This window comes from Centroberyx affinis, unplaced genomic scaffold (assembly GCF_046629955.1).
Source record: "Centroberyx affinis isolate AG114_WGS23_722 - 3 ecotype Tasmania unplaced genomic scaffold, CSIRO-AGI_Caff_v1 ptg003420l_1, whole genome shotgun sequence".
NCBI classification, from domain to species: domain Eukaryota; kingdom Metazoa; phylum Chordata; class Actinopteri; order Beryciformes; family Berycidae; genus Centroberyx; species Centroberyx affinis.
The window spans coordinates 272,196-285,678 of record NW_027281396.1 but is presented as its reverse complement, the minus strand read 5'-3'; the positions used below and the strand labels follow the sequence as shown (position 1 = coordinate 285,678).

At 39.9% G+C, this 13,483-nt stretch overlaps 1 protein-coding gene and 1 gene segment (V, D, J or C); both read right to left on the bottom strand.

The window, feature by feature from the left end:
- Nucleotides 1-684: 684 nt before the first annotated feature.
- LOC139660902 (Ig kappa chain V region BS-5-like) lies at nucleotides 685-2,735 on the bottom strand. The segment is given in 4 exon segments: nucleotides 685-1,408; nucleotides 1,616-1,647; nucleotides 1,899-2,033; nucleotides 2,343-2,735. Coding segments are annotated over 4 exon segments (630 nt in total).
- Nucleotides 2,736-7,247: 4,512 nt separating this feature from the next.
- Nucleotides 7,248-9,017, bottom strand: LOC139660903 (uncharacterized). Of its 2 annotated transcripts, none has more exons than XM_071539174.1 (5): nucleotides 8,928-9,017; nucleotides 8,049-8,756; nucleotides 7,796-7,921; nucleotides 7,658-7,701; nucleotides 7,248-7,516 (listed from the first exon to the last, which is right to left on the bottom strand). In XM_071539174.1, exons 1-5 carry the CDS (start codon nucleotides 8,980-8,982, stop codon nucleotides 7,400-7,402), a joined length of 1,050 nt encoding a protein of 349 aa, XP_071395275.1. In that variant the 5' UTR covers nucleotides 8,983-9,017; the 3' UTR covers nucleotides 7,248-7,399. The 2 variants fall into 2 exon arrangements, with proteins under 2 accessions (XP_071395275.1, XP_071395276.1); XM_071539175.1 differs by having other exon boundaries at nucleotides 7,796-7,834.
- Between the last annotated feature and the right edge of the window lie 4,466 nt (nucleotides 9,018-13,483).

The window sequence follows — 13,483 nt, the reverse complement described above, 5'->3', positions numbered from 1 at the left end:
CACCTTCACCACAGGAGTGAGAACACATGTTAAAGGCTGAAACTTGACTTTGATGTCTGTGTTCATAAACTGTACTGACATTGTTCAACAAATAATGATAATGATTCAACAAGAAATTATACTTTATGGGGGAAAAATGCATAGATTTTGATTGTAGCATTTTAAGCATATTCATGGTCTTAATAAAAATATTTAAGTATTCTATATCTATAAAGTATTCTATATCTATAAATCTATAAATATTCTATATCACGATATAGAAATGTGAGTGACTTGTATTATCACTATTATCACTTACGTTTTCCTGCTATTATATACACCTTACCACTAAACTACACACTGCACAGTATTCCATTCCCCTCCACGGATGATGGCCGTCTAGTTTCATCCACATAGAAACGTTTCACAAAGTTAAGATTAATGTGTAATTCATCTACAGTATGTCAACCTCTAATGAGCCTCGTCTACCTCATGGAGGTAGAATACGTAAAATTTCGTAAGCTGATGTGTGTCTGTGTGTTATGCTTTTGCGACTCGGGTTAGGCAATGATCATGTAGGTTATTTGACATCTCACTAGCAATGAACCGAAGTTTTACTCTTTTATACACCTAAATGACCATAGATCTAGCTGTAAGAACATAATGTGCAAAATAGACAATGAAAAGCTGTTAAGTTTAGTCAGAATTTATTATCCCCAAAGTAAAATTCCATAGCAACCCACACAAATACTATTCACAAGAAAGATTTAATAGATAAATAGATTTTATGTCATGTTTTGTACACATTTCTGATGGTATGGCCACACCTCATTGGTGGACAGAAGTGAGGACACATGAAGGCTCATTCTTGTGTCTTTTAACCATGTGGAACATCCTTAAAGATGGCGGTTCATTTCTGGATGACGAGTCAGCAAAGAGTTGAGACTGCGAGGACAGAGCATACGATGCATTTTGGCCAAATTAAATGCACCCACTGTCTCCAGCAGTTTCGCTCCGTCCAGAAAAAGCCGGACTCACCAACATTAGATCTTCCCAAGCGAAGAATAAGGAACGGTAAACAAATTATGCACGACTGACCCAGCTCCACCTTACTCTGCCGGCACAGTGATTTGTGGTTTGCTCTGGACCTGGAGGGTTCTGCTGCCGGATGATCGGACGCCCTCCAATCCTCTCACAAGACGTCTTTAGTCATATTTTAACCTTCTTATGTACAAAGTAAAGAGATATGCATTTGATGTCCATCCTCCCTCATATCTCCACCTGTCCAGGACTAAACTTCTCAGTCCTATTGATGGTACCTGACCTCAGAATACAATACAGCGTCTCTACTGTGTTTCACTGTGGCTGGCCTGGAGGAGGAGCTTCTGGGAGCCAAACTCACTGCTGCATAGTGAACTGCATCACTAGTCTGAGGAAGACGGAAATGGAAATAAAGTATTAGAGACTTGTTCTGACACTTTGAGACAGAAAGGTATAATGGAAAACAGACAGATAGGCCATGCAATGTTTACATCTGGCAATGTGGGTGCTGAGCTTTTCACTGAGACACACTTAATGTTACAGTATGTAAGAGAACTTTTGGCTGATGGTAATAACAAAAAATGGCTTGCATTACCTGATTGCCTTCAGAAGATCCATCAGTTTCCTCTGAAGAGAGAATCAAAGATAACTACTGTCAATACCATTTGCTACAGAATATAAGAGAATGTGTCACTCTGCTTCTTACGGAAGAGGATTAGGGCCACATGTGAAAAATGTATTTGAGTTCTGAGTTTAAAGTCAGAATTCTGACTTTAAACTCAGAACTCAAATACATTTTTCACATGTGGCCCTAATCCTCTTCCGTAGCTTCTGATACAGATGTACAGCTAATGATTATAATGCATAATTTGTACTACCTGTGGGATCTTTGCTCCGACTCTTGCAAAGTGCCCATACAAGTAGAAGTGTTGCCATCCCAAGAACGATGTTTGACAAAGCCAGTGCAACAACAGTTGGACGCAGGTCAAGTGGTGAGTTCAAGGTGGAATTTCCTTCACAGCAAAGACAATGAACAAACAGTATTTTAGCTTTTTAGCTGATTTATACTCTCTCAGAATGATTGCAGACATTAATATCCAATTTTTTTGAGATGTATAATTTAAGTTATTGGCTATTAAGACCTCTGTTAAGAAAAGGCTAAAATAAGTGAGGATGGGGTCATATGTATTTTTTAATTTATTAAATCATGCATTCCAGGTAGTTTTATCTCCTCAAAATCTATATATCTATATATATCTATAGCATCTTGGAATAAAACCCTTCACTTATCTTTAGCTTTAATTCTTAGATTTAGCTCTTACCTTTAATATTGAGCTCAGTCCCATTTCCAAACAGGATCTCCCGACATGAAGCCACAACGCAGTAGTAGGTTCCAGCATCGGCAGAGCTGAGGTTCTTCTTGGGAAGGTTGTAGACACAGCTAGTTTGTTGAGAGCCAGTCTCAGTCTTCTCACAGTTATCGCTCTTATTGCCAGAGGAGTAAATGATTTCCGGACCAGAATTTTGTGAGTTTTTCAGCCAAAAGACACTACTGTATTTCCCTGCACAGTTGCCAGTGTGAACAGAACAGTTGAGAGTTACAGAGTCTCCTGGCTGGACTGACGTAGACACTGGCTGCTGAACAACAGAGTCGCTGTTCATCTTTGGACCTTGGGAAAGAAACCAAATGAACTGTGATCACTGACATGTTCACATTCATGTTAATTTAGCTTGGGATGCAAGTTTAATGGTAAATTGCACAGATAAAACACCTTTTATCATCAGAAAGGTTCCTGTTCCAAATTCAATGGAGTTCAAATGTAATGCTCCACAGTAATATGTGCCAGTGTCCTCCCACGTTGTAGCAGATATGCTCAAGTCATTTTGGATGGTGTCAAATGCTACTGTGTGACGATGATTAAATTGATTGTACTGATCGCCAAATTTTGTCAGATTATAAAAAGTATCTATTGATGCCACACATTGTAGTCTCCTCCCAGTAGTTAATTTGTACCATAGTCGTTTTCTCATAACACTGTTTATCTGACATTCAATAGTAACTGTGTCTCCCAGCTTCGCAGTTTGGAAAGAAACAGGTTGATAGATGTCACTGATCTGTGCCACACCTGAAACAAACAGAAAAGCAGAAATCCTAAATCATATAATCACATTTGTATATAGATATTCATGAGAAGATCCCACAAGGAAATTTGTCACTTACACAGATTACAGAGCAGGACAACATTTAGAAGATACACCATCATATTCTCTGCTCCTAGCTCCATCATTTGTTCTGCTTCTTCTCTACTGCAATTCTTATTGAAGCGACAGCAGACTTAATAGATTCATCAAGAGCAAGATTTCCTACATCATGCCATATCTGTCAGGTTTCTGATTGGTTCATCATATTCATCTTGCTGAATACCTGATTGGCTGCTGAGTGGATCAAATCTGTTGGTTAACAATGAAGCAAAAAACATTTCATTGTGGTTTCATATGATTACCAGTGCTGCCAGATTTTAAATTTGTAACGGAAATGGAACCTAACCTTAATCCATGCTTTCTGGATTGAGACTAGCTTCCCCCAAAATGTCTAGGCCTATGGTTAAACAGTCGCAACCTAATTCCCAAATGTGCCACATTTATAAAATGACCACTCATTAATGGGCATTGAAATGATTACTTGTCAAAACAGACTGTATACACATAATTCTCTCTCTGTGTCTCTCTCTCTCTCTCACTCTCCCCCTCCCTCCCTCCTTCGCCCCCCCCCCCCCCCCCCCCCCCCTCTCTCTCTCTCTTTCTTCTCTCTCTAAGTTTTTGTGTGTAGGCCTGTATGTGTGAAGCCTACTGTTGGCAATAGTCAAACAGTATGCTTGATGGCTAGAACTGAAAAGGACTTGATTTCATAAGCACCCAGCTATGATCTGGATCCCTGGACGTAGCTGGTCGCAGCTTATCACAAATTACATGCTTGTTAAAGTAAAGATCCAATAAAATTATTTTTTCAATAATTGTTTGATTATGCTACCGCCTTGTGGGTCGGGGAGGATTCTAGCAATGCAGATAAATTTGAGAGAAGTGATCCATGGTTTTGCCCTGGTTGTTCTCTTTACTATTACATAATCCATGTTTCCATTTCTTATGGCTGCCTTATGCTCAGAAATTCAGAATTTCTGATTTTTTTGGTTTGGCCAATATATGTAGGCCCACAAGGGCACTTTAAGATATAAATTACGTGAGTGGACATACAGTTAATGAATTCTTTATATTTCTCAATGATTTTGTGGGCGGTTAAACATTATAGTATTGTAAGTGTTCAAACAGTGTGTACAATTACCACATCTGTGATTTCCCATCACTTCTTGTAAGAGCCAGTTGGTATCCCTGGTAGGTTTAGTATGCATGAAACAGGTGACATGGGCCACAGTTGTTGGGTTTTTTTTTTTTTTACCCCATTTGTAATAGAAACAGGGTTTAGATGGCTGTAATGCCCCATAGACATTTTAAAATCCCCCAAACTTCCTTAAGAATGCATCTTCCCTCTTTAGAGACATTATTATACATGGAAACAAAAGTGATTCTGTTATCTACAGGTTCCCGGAGAGGGGGGTTGTAGTAACAGTTGTCTATCAATATTTGGTTTATTTAGGGCCCGATCAACCACTACTGTCTCATAGCCCCTTTGGAGGAAGCGCTTTGACATTTCATCAGCCTTTACCTTGTAATCTTCCTTATTACTGGAAATCTGTTTCAACCATCCCACCTTCTTTGTGGAATCTCGCTAGGACAGGTGACAGGAGTATGACAGGGTTAGGAAGTTGGCTGTGGCATTATGCTTGCCTGGGATGTGATGGACAGTAGGGGTGTAACGATACACTCAGCTCACGGTTCGGTACGATACACGGTACAGGCTTCACGGTTCGATACGATGACGATATTTTTAACAAAGTTTAAATGGAAACAAATTATGATTGTAGAAGATTCTTTCCTTATTGGTTAGACATAAAATGTCAAAAAAACAGTATTTTCAACTTGAAGTTTAACTTATTCCTACAGTTTCTTTTATAATGGTTTATTTCTTTGTTACATATTTTTCAATGCAAAAAGCAAATAATAGAATCTGTTGAATAAAATAAATCAGGGGATGCTTGTCTAAATGAAACAAATTGTAAATTAAAATAAAATGTCTAAACAAGGATGTCCTCTTTACAATTTGTGCAAATGTCTGAACATGGTTGATCTAACATTCTCCAAACACCTCAGTTGGCCAGGCAGGCCACAAAACTTAAACTTAAATTAAAACAACAAATATGTTCAGACACTGATTTTCTAACCTAGGAGGACATGTTTTATTTTTATTTTTTAAAGAAAATTAGCAAGTCGACATTTTCAGGCAGCAGCTGACACCTTTGACAGTTAGCTACATACACACTGCCAGAATTTGGTAGTGACAACCGAATTTATGAATGAGAGTGAATTTGCATATGTCTGGTTCACACTGGAGCAGAACGGAGTAAAATTACCACTGCGTCTGTACGGGTTAACAGGAGTCACTCCACTCCTCCGACCTCGCAGTGGTTGTAAATAATGTCTGTAACCATAGTAATGTTTACTTCAGACCAATATGGCGAAAACCATTGCCTGTGTTTTCAGTTTACACACCAGCAACACCAGTAACCAGAGGCATCAATTTATCCATAAGATCTTAATAAACCCCCACTGCGTCATATTCTATTTTTCCACTGCATGGACTTGATACTTTTAACCGCAGCATTTGGGCCAGGCCGAGACCGCAGAACTGGTAGGAACAACCGCAATGTTGAGGAAACAGACTGGATAGAAAATTTGAGAATGTCTCATAACACTTACCTCTGTCTCTTTCAAAATAACAGTGATAATGTTATGTAACGTAATGAGTGTATTTCGATTTCCTGTTGCACGCTATACACCTGGCTCATCCGGGTCTCGAGTGAACGTAGGTGAACGTCGGTGTCAATGATGTCATAACTCCCGTCAGGCAAACTAGGATCTAGGATTACTGATTCCGCCCTCTGGCGTTTAAAGTATGTAAATGAAAACAAAGAGTAGCCTACATTTTGGTGGCGCAGCTAATTGATAAGCTTTACTTGATATGGGGAACAATTTTTCACCACCACAATGCCTATCGTCACGTTGTTGGATCGCAAAATTTCATCCCACGATATACCGTTACACCCCTAATGGACAGTGAACCCCAAGAGCTCTTCTTTGTGTTCACTGTGGGTCTAAGGTTGACTTGACTTGCAAAGGCAACAGTTTGTAAAGGGCTTATCAAAATCTGGACTACAGGACTGGGTTCCTACTCAGAGCCTGCTGGCCATCTCTGAAAATGGATTCTGCCTCCTTTGTTCACAGGAGCTGGTTGGGATCTGTTGGTCTTGTCATATCTCTGAGAACAGCAGCTCTAGCAGAGCAGTAGGGAATGAATACCAACCTGACACCCCACTGAAAGACTTGAGCTGTGTTCTGGTTTGAGGTAGTAGGCATGACTCAGGGGCATGGACCTCCTGAACCTGGGGCTTAATCATGTCAAAGGGTTAGAAAGTAGCAAGAAAGTAGACATCTTGCTTGAAACAGAAAGACAAAGACAGCAGAGGGTTCTACTTATGTACGACCAAATCTTAGCAAAGCATAGAGAGCTCTCATCTTTTGACTGCCATCCACAAGGACGCTATGAAAAGATTCTTACATCTCTGGGTTTGTGACGTGCAATCAGCATATCTACAACAAACAACCTGCTAAGACGAACAGGTATTTACCAATAGACAGTATAGGATGTAACTATTCCTTATATCATTAAACTAAGAGGGACTGATGAGTGTGGTGTATTTCTATGAGTGACTATTAAACTAGACCTTTGCCCGTACATACTACACTGTCAATGATGAGGGGTTGGCTTTGTGATAAAGTGGTACATTTCATGTTTTTAATCAGTGTAGCACCGAGAGACAAATGCAGTGGAAGTTGCATGTCGTTCAGTGACATGGTGCTACTATTTTTACTACTTATTTTCCAGTAGCAGAAACTCTCACTTCACCAGCACCACAAATGTGTGAATGTGTATTCTTCTCTGTACATTGTAACCTTTGGGTATAGTGATAGTGGAAATCATTGCACCTTTCACATCAGAAATCACTTCAAAGAAGCCCTCTGACATAAGTTTTCTCAGTTTATTGCAAGGCAAGGCTTTACAGTCATCATATTTGGATGAAATCACTTTGACAAAACTGTTCCTATTTCAGAATCTACATTACCCTTATAAAGAGGCACTAATAAAATGATGCCCTTTTAGGAACAAATCTTGATCAATCAAAGTACAGATGAAACACGCCCAGCTCTACTGCCTTATGCGGGAGTACACACATTCAGTCTTGGTGTTGTCCCTCTGTCTTCTTGATCTGTTGGATTTGTTTTCACTTAAAGCAGCATAATGGAGGTTGTCTGCATCTTGGGCCTGGTAAAAAATAAATCAGTTCCAATAATAATGTAACACATGAGAGAAATATGACAGAAGCCCACAGAAACACTTAATTGCAGTGCTATAAAAAATCTTGGTACATGAATACAACAGTTGATGTAAATAGAAAAGACTCACCTCTGCATTCGGAGTAGAGGCAACTGAATTTCTTGGTTGAGAATCTGGTTATGAAAAAGTAGACAGAATGAAAAGCCCTCTTACTGAAATGCCATGTACAGTGAATATATGCTATCAAATACAAAGAATATTAATTACCTGTGCATTGGCCACAGTTTCTCTTGTTCATCTTGTACACTGAGAAGTCCAGGATAACAGCAAGGATGGTGGTGAATGCCACTGCCACACTCAAGAGATACACTAAGACAACAGAATCCACCCCATCTGCACAGATCCAGACATTAGGACACATTGCAACATTTTTAGCTTTCTTATCTGTTTATGTGATTTGGGGAGGGAGTAATCACAACTATTTGTTAAATGAGACAACCTCTGCTAAAATGTGACTTACGTTCAATGTCCATCTTGGTCCCATTTCCAAACAGTATCTCCCCACATGAGACCACAGCACAGTAGTAGGTCCCAGCATCAGAAAGATTCAGGCTCTTCATTGGGAAGTTGTAGACACAGGTCTGTGTTTGTGTCTTGGGTTTCCTCTCACACTGATCATTCCTGACTCCATGGGTGTAAATGATTGCTGGATGAGATTCTCCTGAGCTTCTGAACCAGTAAACACTGTGTTCTCCGTCACAGGTCCCAGTGTGTACTGTACAGGTCAGAGTCACAGAGCCTCCTGGCTGGATGGTCTCAGACGCTGGCTGGTGGATGAAAGCTTGGATGTTGGACCCCGAACCCTTTACACTGAGAATAGCTCCCGCCGCAAATTCAAACTTGTAGGAATAGCTACTTGCGCAGAAATATGTTGCTGAGTCTGAAAGACGCAAATCTGTGATCTTCAAGTGATTCTTACCATTTCCAGTGTCCAGTATGAAGCGTGGATCATACTTGAATTCATCATGAAAACTGCCATTTTTATCATACTTATAGAAGGTAGACATGAGCCGTGGTCTCTGTCCCAGTGTTTGCTTATACCAGTAAAACAACACTGCTACATCACCTTCACAGAAGCATCGCAAAGTCACGTTGTCTCCAACATTAACTGATACAAGACCACTCTCCTGATGTACAGATGAGGATTGTTTTAGAGTTGTCATATGAGCTGAATTAAAAATAGAGATAAAGCAAATTAAAATTAATTGTATGCCATGATAATGTATGCCATAATGTACATGCTGTATTGCAGAAGACATAAGAAAATAGAAGCAATCATATGAAGATTGAATTTATAGTCTAAAGGGTACAAAAAGCAGTCCAAAAAGGTAAAACTTACCCATCCTCCCCAAGAATAGACATGTCAGATAAAAAGCAAACTTCAGAGGTGTCATTGTGTCAAAATTTCTGTGTTGAATGGAGAGAATCTCTGTACGTACTCCACTCTTCAGAGACAAGACTGTGTTTGATTGGCCAGTCAGAACTGACATTGAATGTCCTTTTTAGGCAACACTGAACACATGGTCACAGCCCCCTACGTTGTTAATTCTGGTCCAGGGTTTCCCATTAATGTATCAATGTATTAAACTGTGGCGCACCACCACAGTTTAATTTCTCCCGCCACAGTTTCACGTCACTGACAAAGAAAATGTTGCCGTTGTTATTAGTAGTTTTACTATTGTTTTTGCGGTCTTTGCCTTCATAAAACTCAGTCTCCTCTCAAGGGGCTGTCTCCCCCCCCCTGCTTTGGCAGGTGCTGCTAAACACACCCTCATCCCAATATGTGTGAGATGAGATGCAAACACGTGCATACGTGCGCGCACACACACTACGTGATACTGCGGACGTCTCTCAACGAAGCACAAACAACGACCTGGAACGCATTTGTAGCAGGCCAATTCACACAAAGAGTGACAACTATAAAGATAACTATAAAATATAATGATATGCTGTTGCTGAAGCGTTCACACTACAACGATATTGGTGCCAAATATTCAGAGAAAACAATGGAGCTTTATCAACGTCCTTTTATTTTACTCGCTCTCTTAAGTAAATAACGACAGAGCCGATGGATTTGGGTTCATGAATTGCTGCAAAATTAGAGAGGAGCCAGCAGAATCAATAATGCTCTTATACGGCGCTTTCATTACATTATTATGCTTTCTTTACAGTATATGAGAGCTAATTGTACTAATGGCCACCAAGTGAAGCTATTCATTTTTTTACCAGTAGGAGACTCCGCACACCACATCTACTATGGATCAAAGAGTAAAGTCCCTTGTAGCCCATGTTGAGAGAAACACCTGTAACTTCACCGTGGCTAAACGGGTTTCAACAGGCTACTGGAGGGACACATGTTGTTACCTCCCGGTCATATTAGAAACATAGGATAATAGCGCATTTGCGGTCAGGTTGGCCAAGACATGGTGCTATTTTGTTTAGCTAGCTAAAGTTAGCGCGTTAACTAGCTTCCAGGTCAGCAAACTGCCTTACCGCTAATCCCAAGAGCTCTTTCGATTTCGACCGGTATGTCACCTTTCTTTTCAGAACCAGACTGGAACCTGTGATGTTGTGAAGAGTTACATTTTTACAGTCAATGAAAGGCGTAAAGGTTTTGACTATCAATTTTAATCTTTCAAAGACAAAAAAACACGATATTGAGTTATCTTCCAAATGGCATTTGAAGACTAGGCTATGTAAGTATTCTTGAATTTGCTTGTAAATGCACTTTTCCTTTGTCAAGCTTATAGCCTTGATAGCACAGTTGCCAGAGTCAGGCCGGTCGGTTGGTGCTCTGCGAGGTGCAGATTTCCCGACAGTTGTGCCTGCTCTCTATACTGGGAGATTTAGATCAAATTGAAACCACATGTAGTTTGTTTAGACATTTTGTGAGTTAACAAACTTTTAATGAACATGCTGGACATTTTTGTTATTGAGCTTGATGCAATTATTTTTTGATGCTGGTGTGATCCAGTATTCCTTGTGTCTCCATTTAAGATCAGATTTAGCTATGTATAGTGAATGTTGGTAAATTGGCACTTTCAATAAATTGCCATTTTCAATAAATGTGCCTTCATATGCTGGCCTCAGATATCCATCATAAGTTTGCACAGTGTTCGAGATGGTATAATGAGGCAAGAATATAAAGGACCTTTAGATTATGCCAGTCATTTGGTCAAACCTGAAGTTTCCATCAGGAAATGAGAGGTAGTTGGGCTGTTTCATGCATCTGTTTTAGGTTATGGAAAGCTTACTCCATGCCAGTGCTAAGTCTTTCAAACAGCTTACTGGCAGAAGCCCTCGTCCGACGTAGTAACTCATCCAAACGAGGTAAAAAACTAATTTCACCTTGCCTTTCAGGGCTTCTGTACTATTCTTTCTTTTTTGTTATTTATTCTTGTTTGAATTAATTTTAAGAGAATGACGTTTGCTTTTATTTGATTCTTAAAGCACTTTGTAAACTGATGTTAACAGTGTTATACAAATAATGTATTATTATTATTATTGTTGTTGTTATTATTATTACTACAAGTGACCTTATGAGTTCTTTGTGGTTTCTTTAGGTAGAGTAGATATCATATGTTATGTCACAAAGGTTGTTTTTTTGGATGCTAGAATGGTCTTTAGTGGCATGAGGAGCATGTATGTGAGAGCACAAAAACCTCTACATCCTGCTGAAAACCACAAAGGCTGCTGCACTGAAAGAGGTGCAGAGCATATGGCAAAGGTCAATAGGCCTTAGTGTAATGACTGTTAACATGGACAACTCTTTGCTTGGTTGGGTGTACAGTTTCTTATGTAATAACCAGTGGAGGAAAAGACTAGATATAAATACTGAAATAAGTATTGAGTTGTTGAATGATGGATGTTATGTCCTGTTCATTGTGACTTGGTCAGCTTCTTGAAAACAGGAAGATCTCATATTGCAGCTCACAAACAGCTCTGATGATTGCCGAGCTCAACACAGTCACAAAATTTCATGAAATCAGCACAAACTCTGAAACACAGACGACATGTTGTCGAACTGAAACTTTGGTTAATGTTGGGCAACAACAGCAGTTTAATTAATGTTTTGGTAAATTTTTGGACATGGATAAGAGTACTTCTTTACATGAGTAGAGAACTGAACCCAGGTTGTTTGAGTTGAAGGTAAATGTATCTGCGCATCCACCACCCGGACTTCCACACCCTTTCACTATTTCAATGTCAAACTACTTCCTGTTTCTAGTTGTGGCTCCTCCACATAATCCTTTCCTGGTGGGGAAATGCGTTTCTCTCACTTTTCAGTGCAGAACATGTTATTTGCATTTGAAGACACCATGCTCATTTGACAAAATTTCATCAGACCAGGCTGTTTGAACTGCAAGAGGCTGTGGGCTTGAGGCTACAGGCCAGTCTTCCTGTGTTCAAGCTCTGCAAGGACTTAAGTTTCAAGCAATGGAAACTCGCTCACTGTAGTTCACACCACCTTCACCACAAGAGTGAGAACACAAGTTAAAGGCTTAGATTAGGCTAGTTTGAAAAGTGCAACCTGTGCTTACATTTCTAGTTAGAGGAAGGTATTAATAAACCCTTGTCTTATTTTTATGAGCGTACTTTGCCTATGCAAGGATCCGTTCACATACTGTATGGAAGAAGATACTATTTCTTGTGGCTTTGGTACACACTCAGAATGTATTTGATAGTCAACTACTGCAAACGCATTGTGCTCAAATGTTTTATTGAACCATTTATATGCATACTGACAAGGATTTACTCCCTTGAAATAGCATAAACTCGTCCAATAATGATCCTAGTCAATAATTTCTTATGGCCCGTTGGTAGTCTGTGACAGCATCACAGACCCTGCCTTCTGCCTGGATTTTCTTTTTTCTGAATGTTCAGGACGTTTCTGGGCATCAACCACAGAATTTGAATGGATAGAACGGTCTTTCCACTGTTTTATATGGTATTTTGGCTGGGACACCAAAAAATGGCGTCTATGCATATATGGTTTATATGGTGACAACGGAAGTTTGGCCATTAAGGCCGTAAAGTGTGTTACACCGGCTGCCACACAGCGTGAGTGGGTTAGCTTTGTAATGTAAAATTTGATGACTTACCAAGAGTAATATAGCGCAATTAAACCCAACCGGTCCAAAAATCCTTGAGTAGCTCCTTGCTGACAGCAAAGTCACAGAGATAGCGCAATGCCAGTTTTCCACTGCTTGGTCCTCTGTGACTTGCCGTAAGTCAGTTTATACAGAAGCTAAGCTAAAGGTACCAAGGAGGTTTTATATTATGGAATAATACACATAAAAATGGCCGCCGCTCCGACCATCTAGCAGCATTGATTAGAATGGGAAAGACCGTTCTATCCATTCAAATTCTATGACATTAACCTTTTGGCAGTGGGTGTGTACGCCTGCAACCAAAACCACTGTTGTGAGCTGGCAGCTAGCGTTGTCAGTGTACTTTTGTTGTAGTAGAAAAGCTGATATAGCTAGCCAAACTAACTGGCACCTACCTGTCAGAACAGAAAACAGGCCAATTCTTTATGGCTCTTCATCCCCATCCTCCCCTTCAATACTCGCCAACGGGTGAAAGCCAACTGCAGATTCATTCTCGTTTTGGAACAAGCCTTGTCTGCTTGGTATTTCGCCTCACTGTACTTGTTTTTTGTAGTTTTTTACTGTTTTGTACCATTCTGGCAGCCATGTTCAGGGGGCGCGCGTCTTGTTCTTATCAAACTAGAGAGGACAGATCAACTTTGAAGTTGTGTTTACAAGCCACAACTAGCAAAATCCTACTTGGCATGCTTTAATCATTATTTTGCACTGTACATTTGGTCTTGTGAATTGGTAGTTTGTGTTTCCTTTCTGTTCCATGGCCCATTATAATAATTTAGCCACCAGT

What these genes read in the sequence shown, in the direction of transcription:
- LOC139660903 (XM_071539174.1), bottom strand. Translation starts at nt 8,982, where the DNA reads ATGACACCTCTGAAGTTTGCTTTTTATCTGACATGTCTATTCTTGGGG. An exon ending in TCTATTCTTGGGGAGGATGG is followed by an intron (nt 8,757 to 8,927) that starts GTAAGTTTTACC and finishes TTTTTAATTCAG; the next exon opens with CTCATATGACAACTCTAAAA. An exon ending in AAACTGTGGCCAATGCACAG is followed by an intron (nt 7,702 to 7,795) that starts GTAATTAATATT and finishes TTTCATAACCAG; the next exon opens with ATTCTCAACCAAGAAATTCA.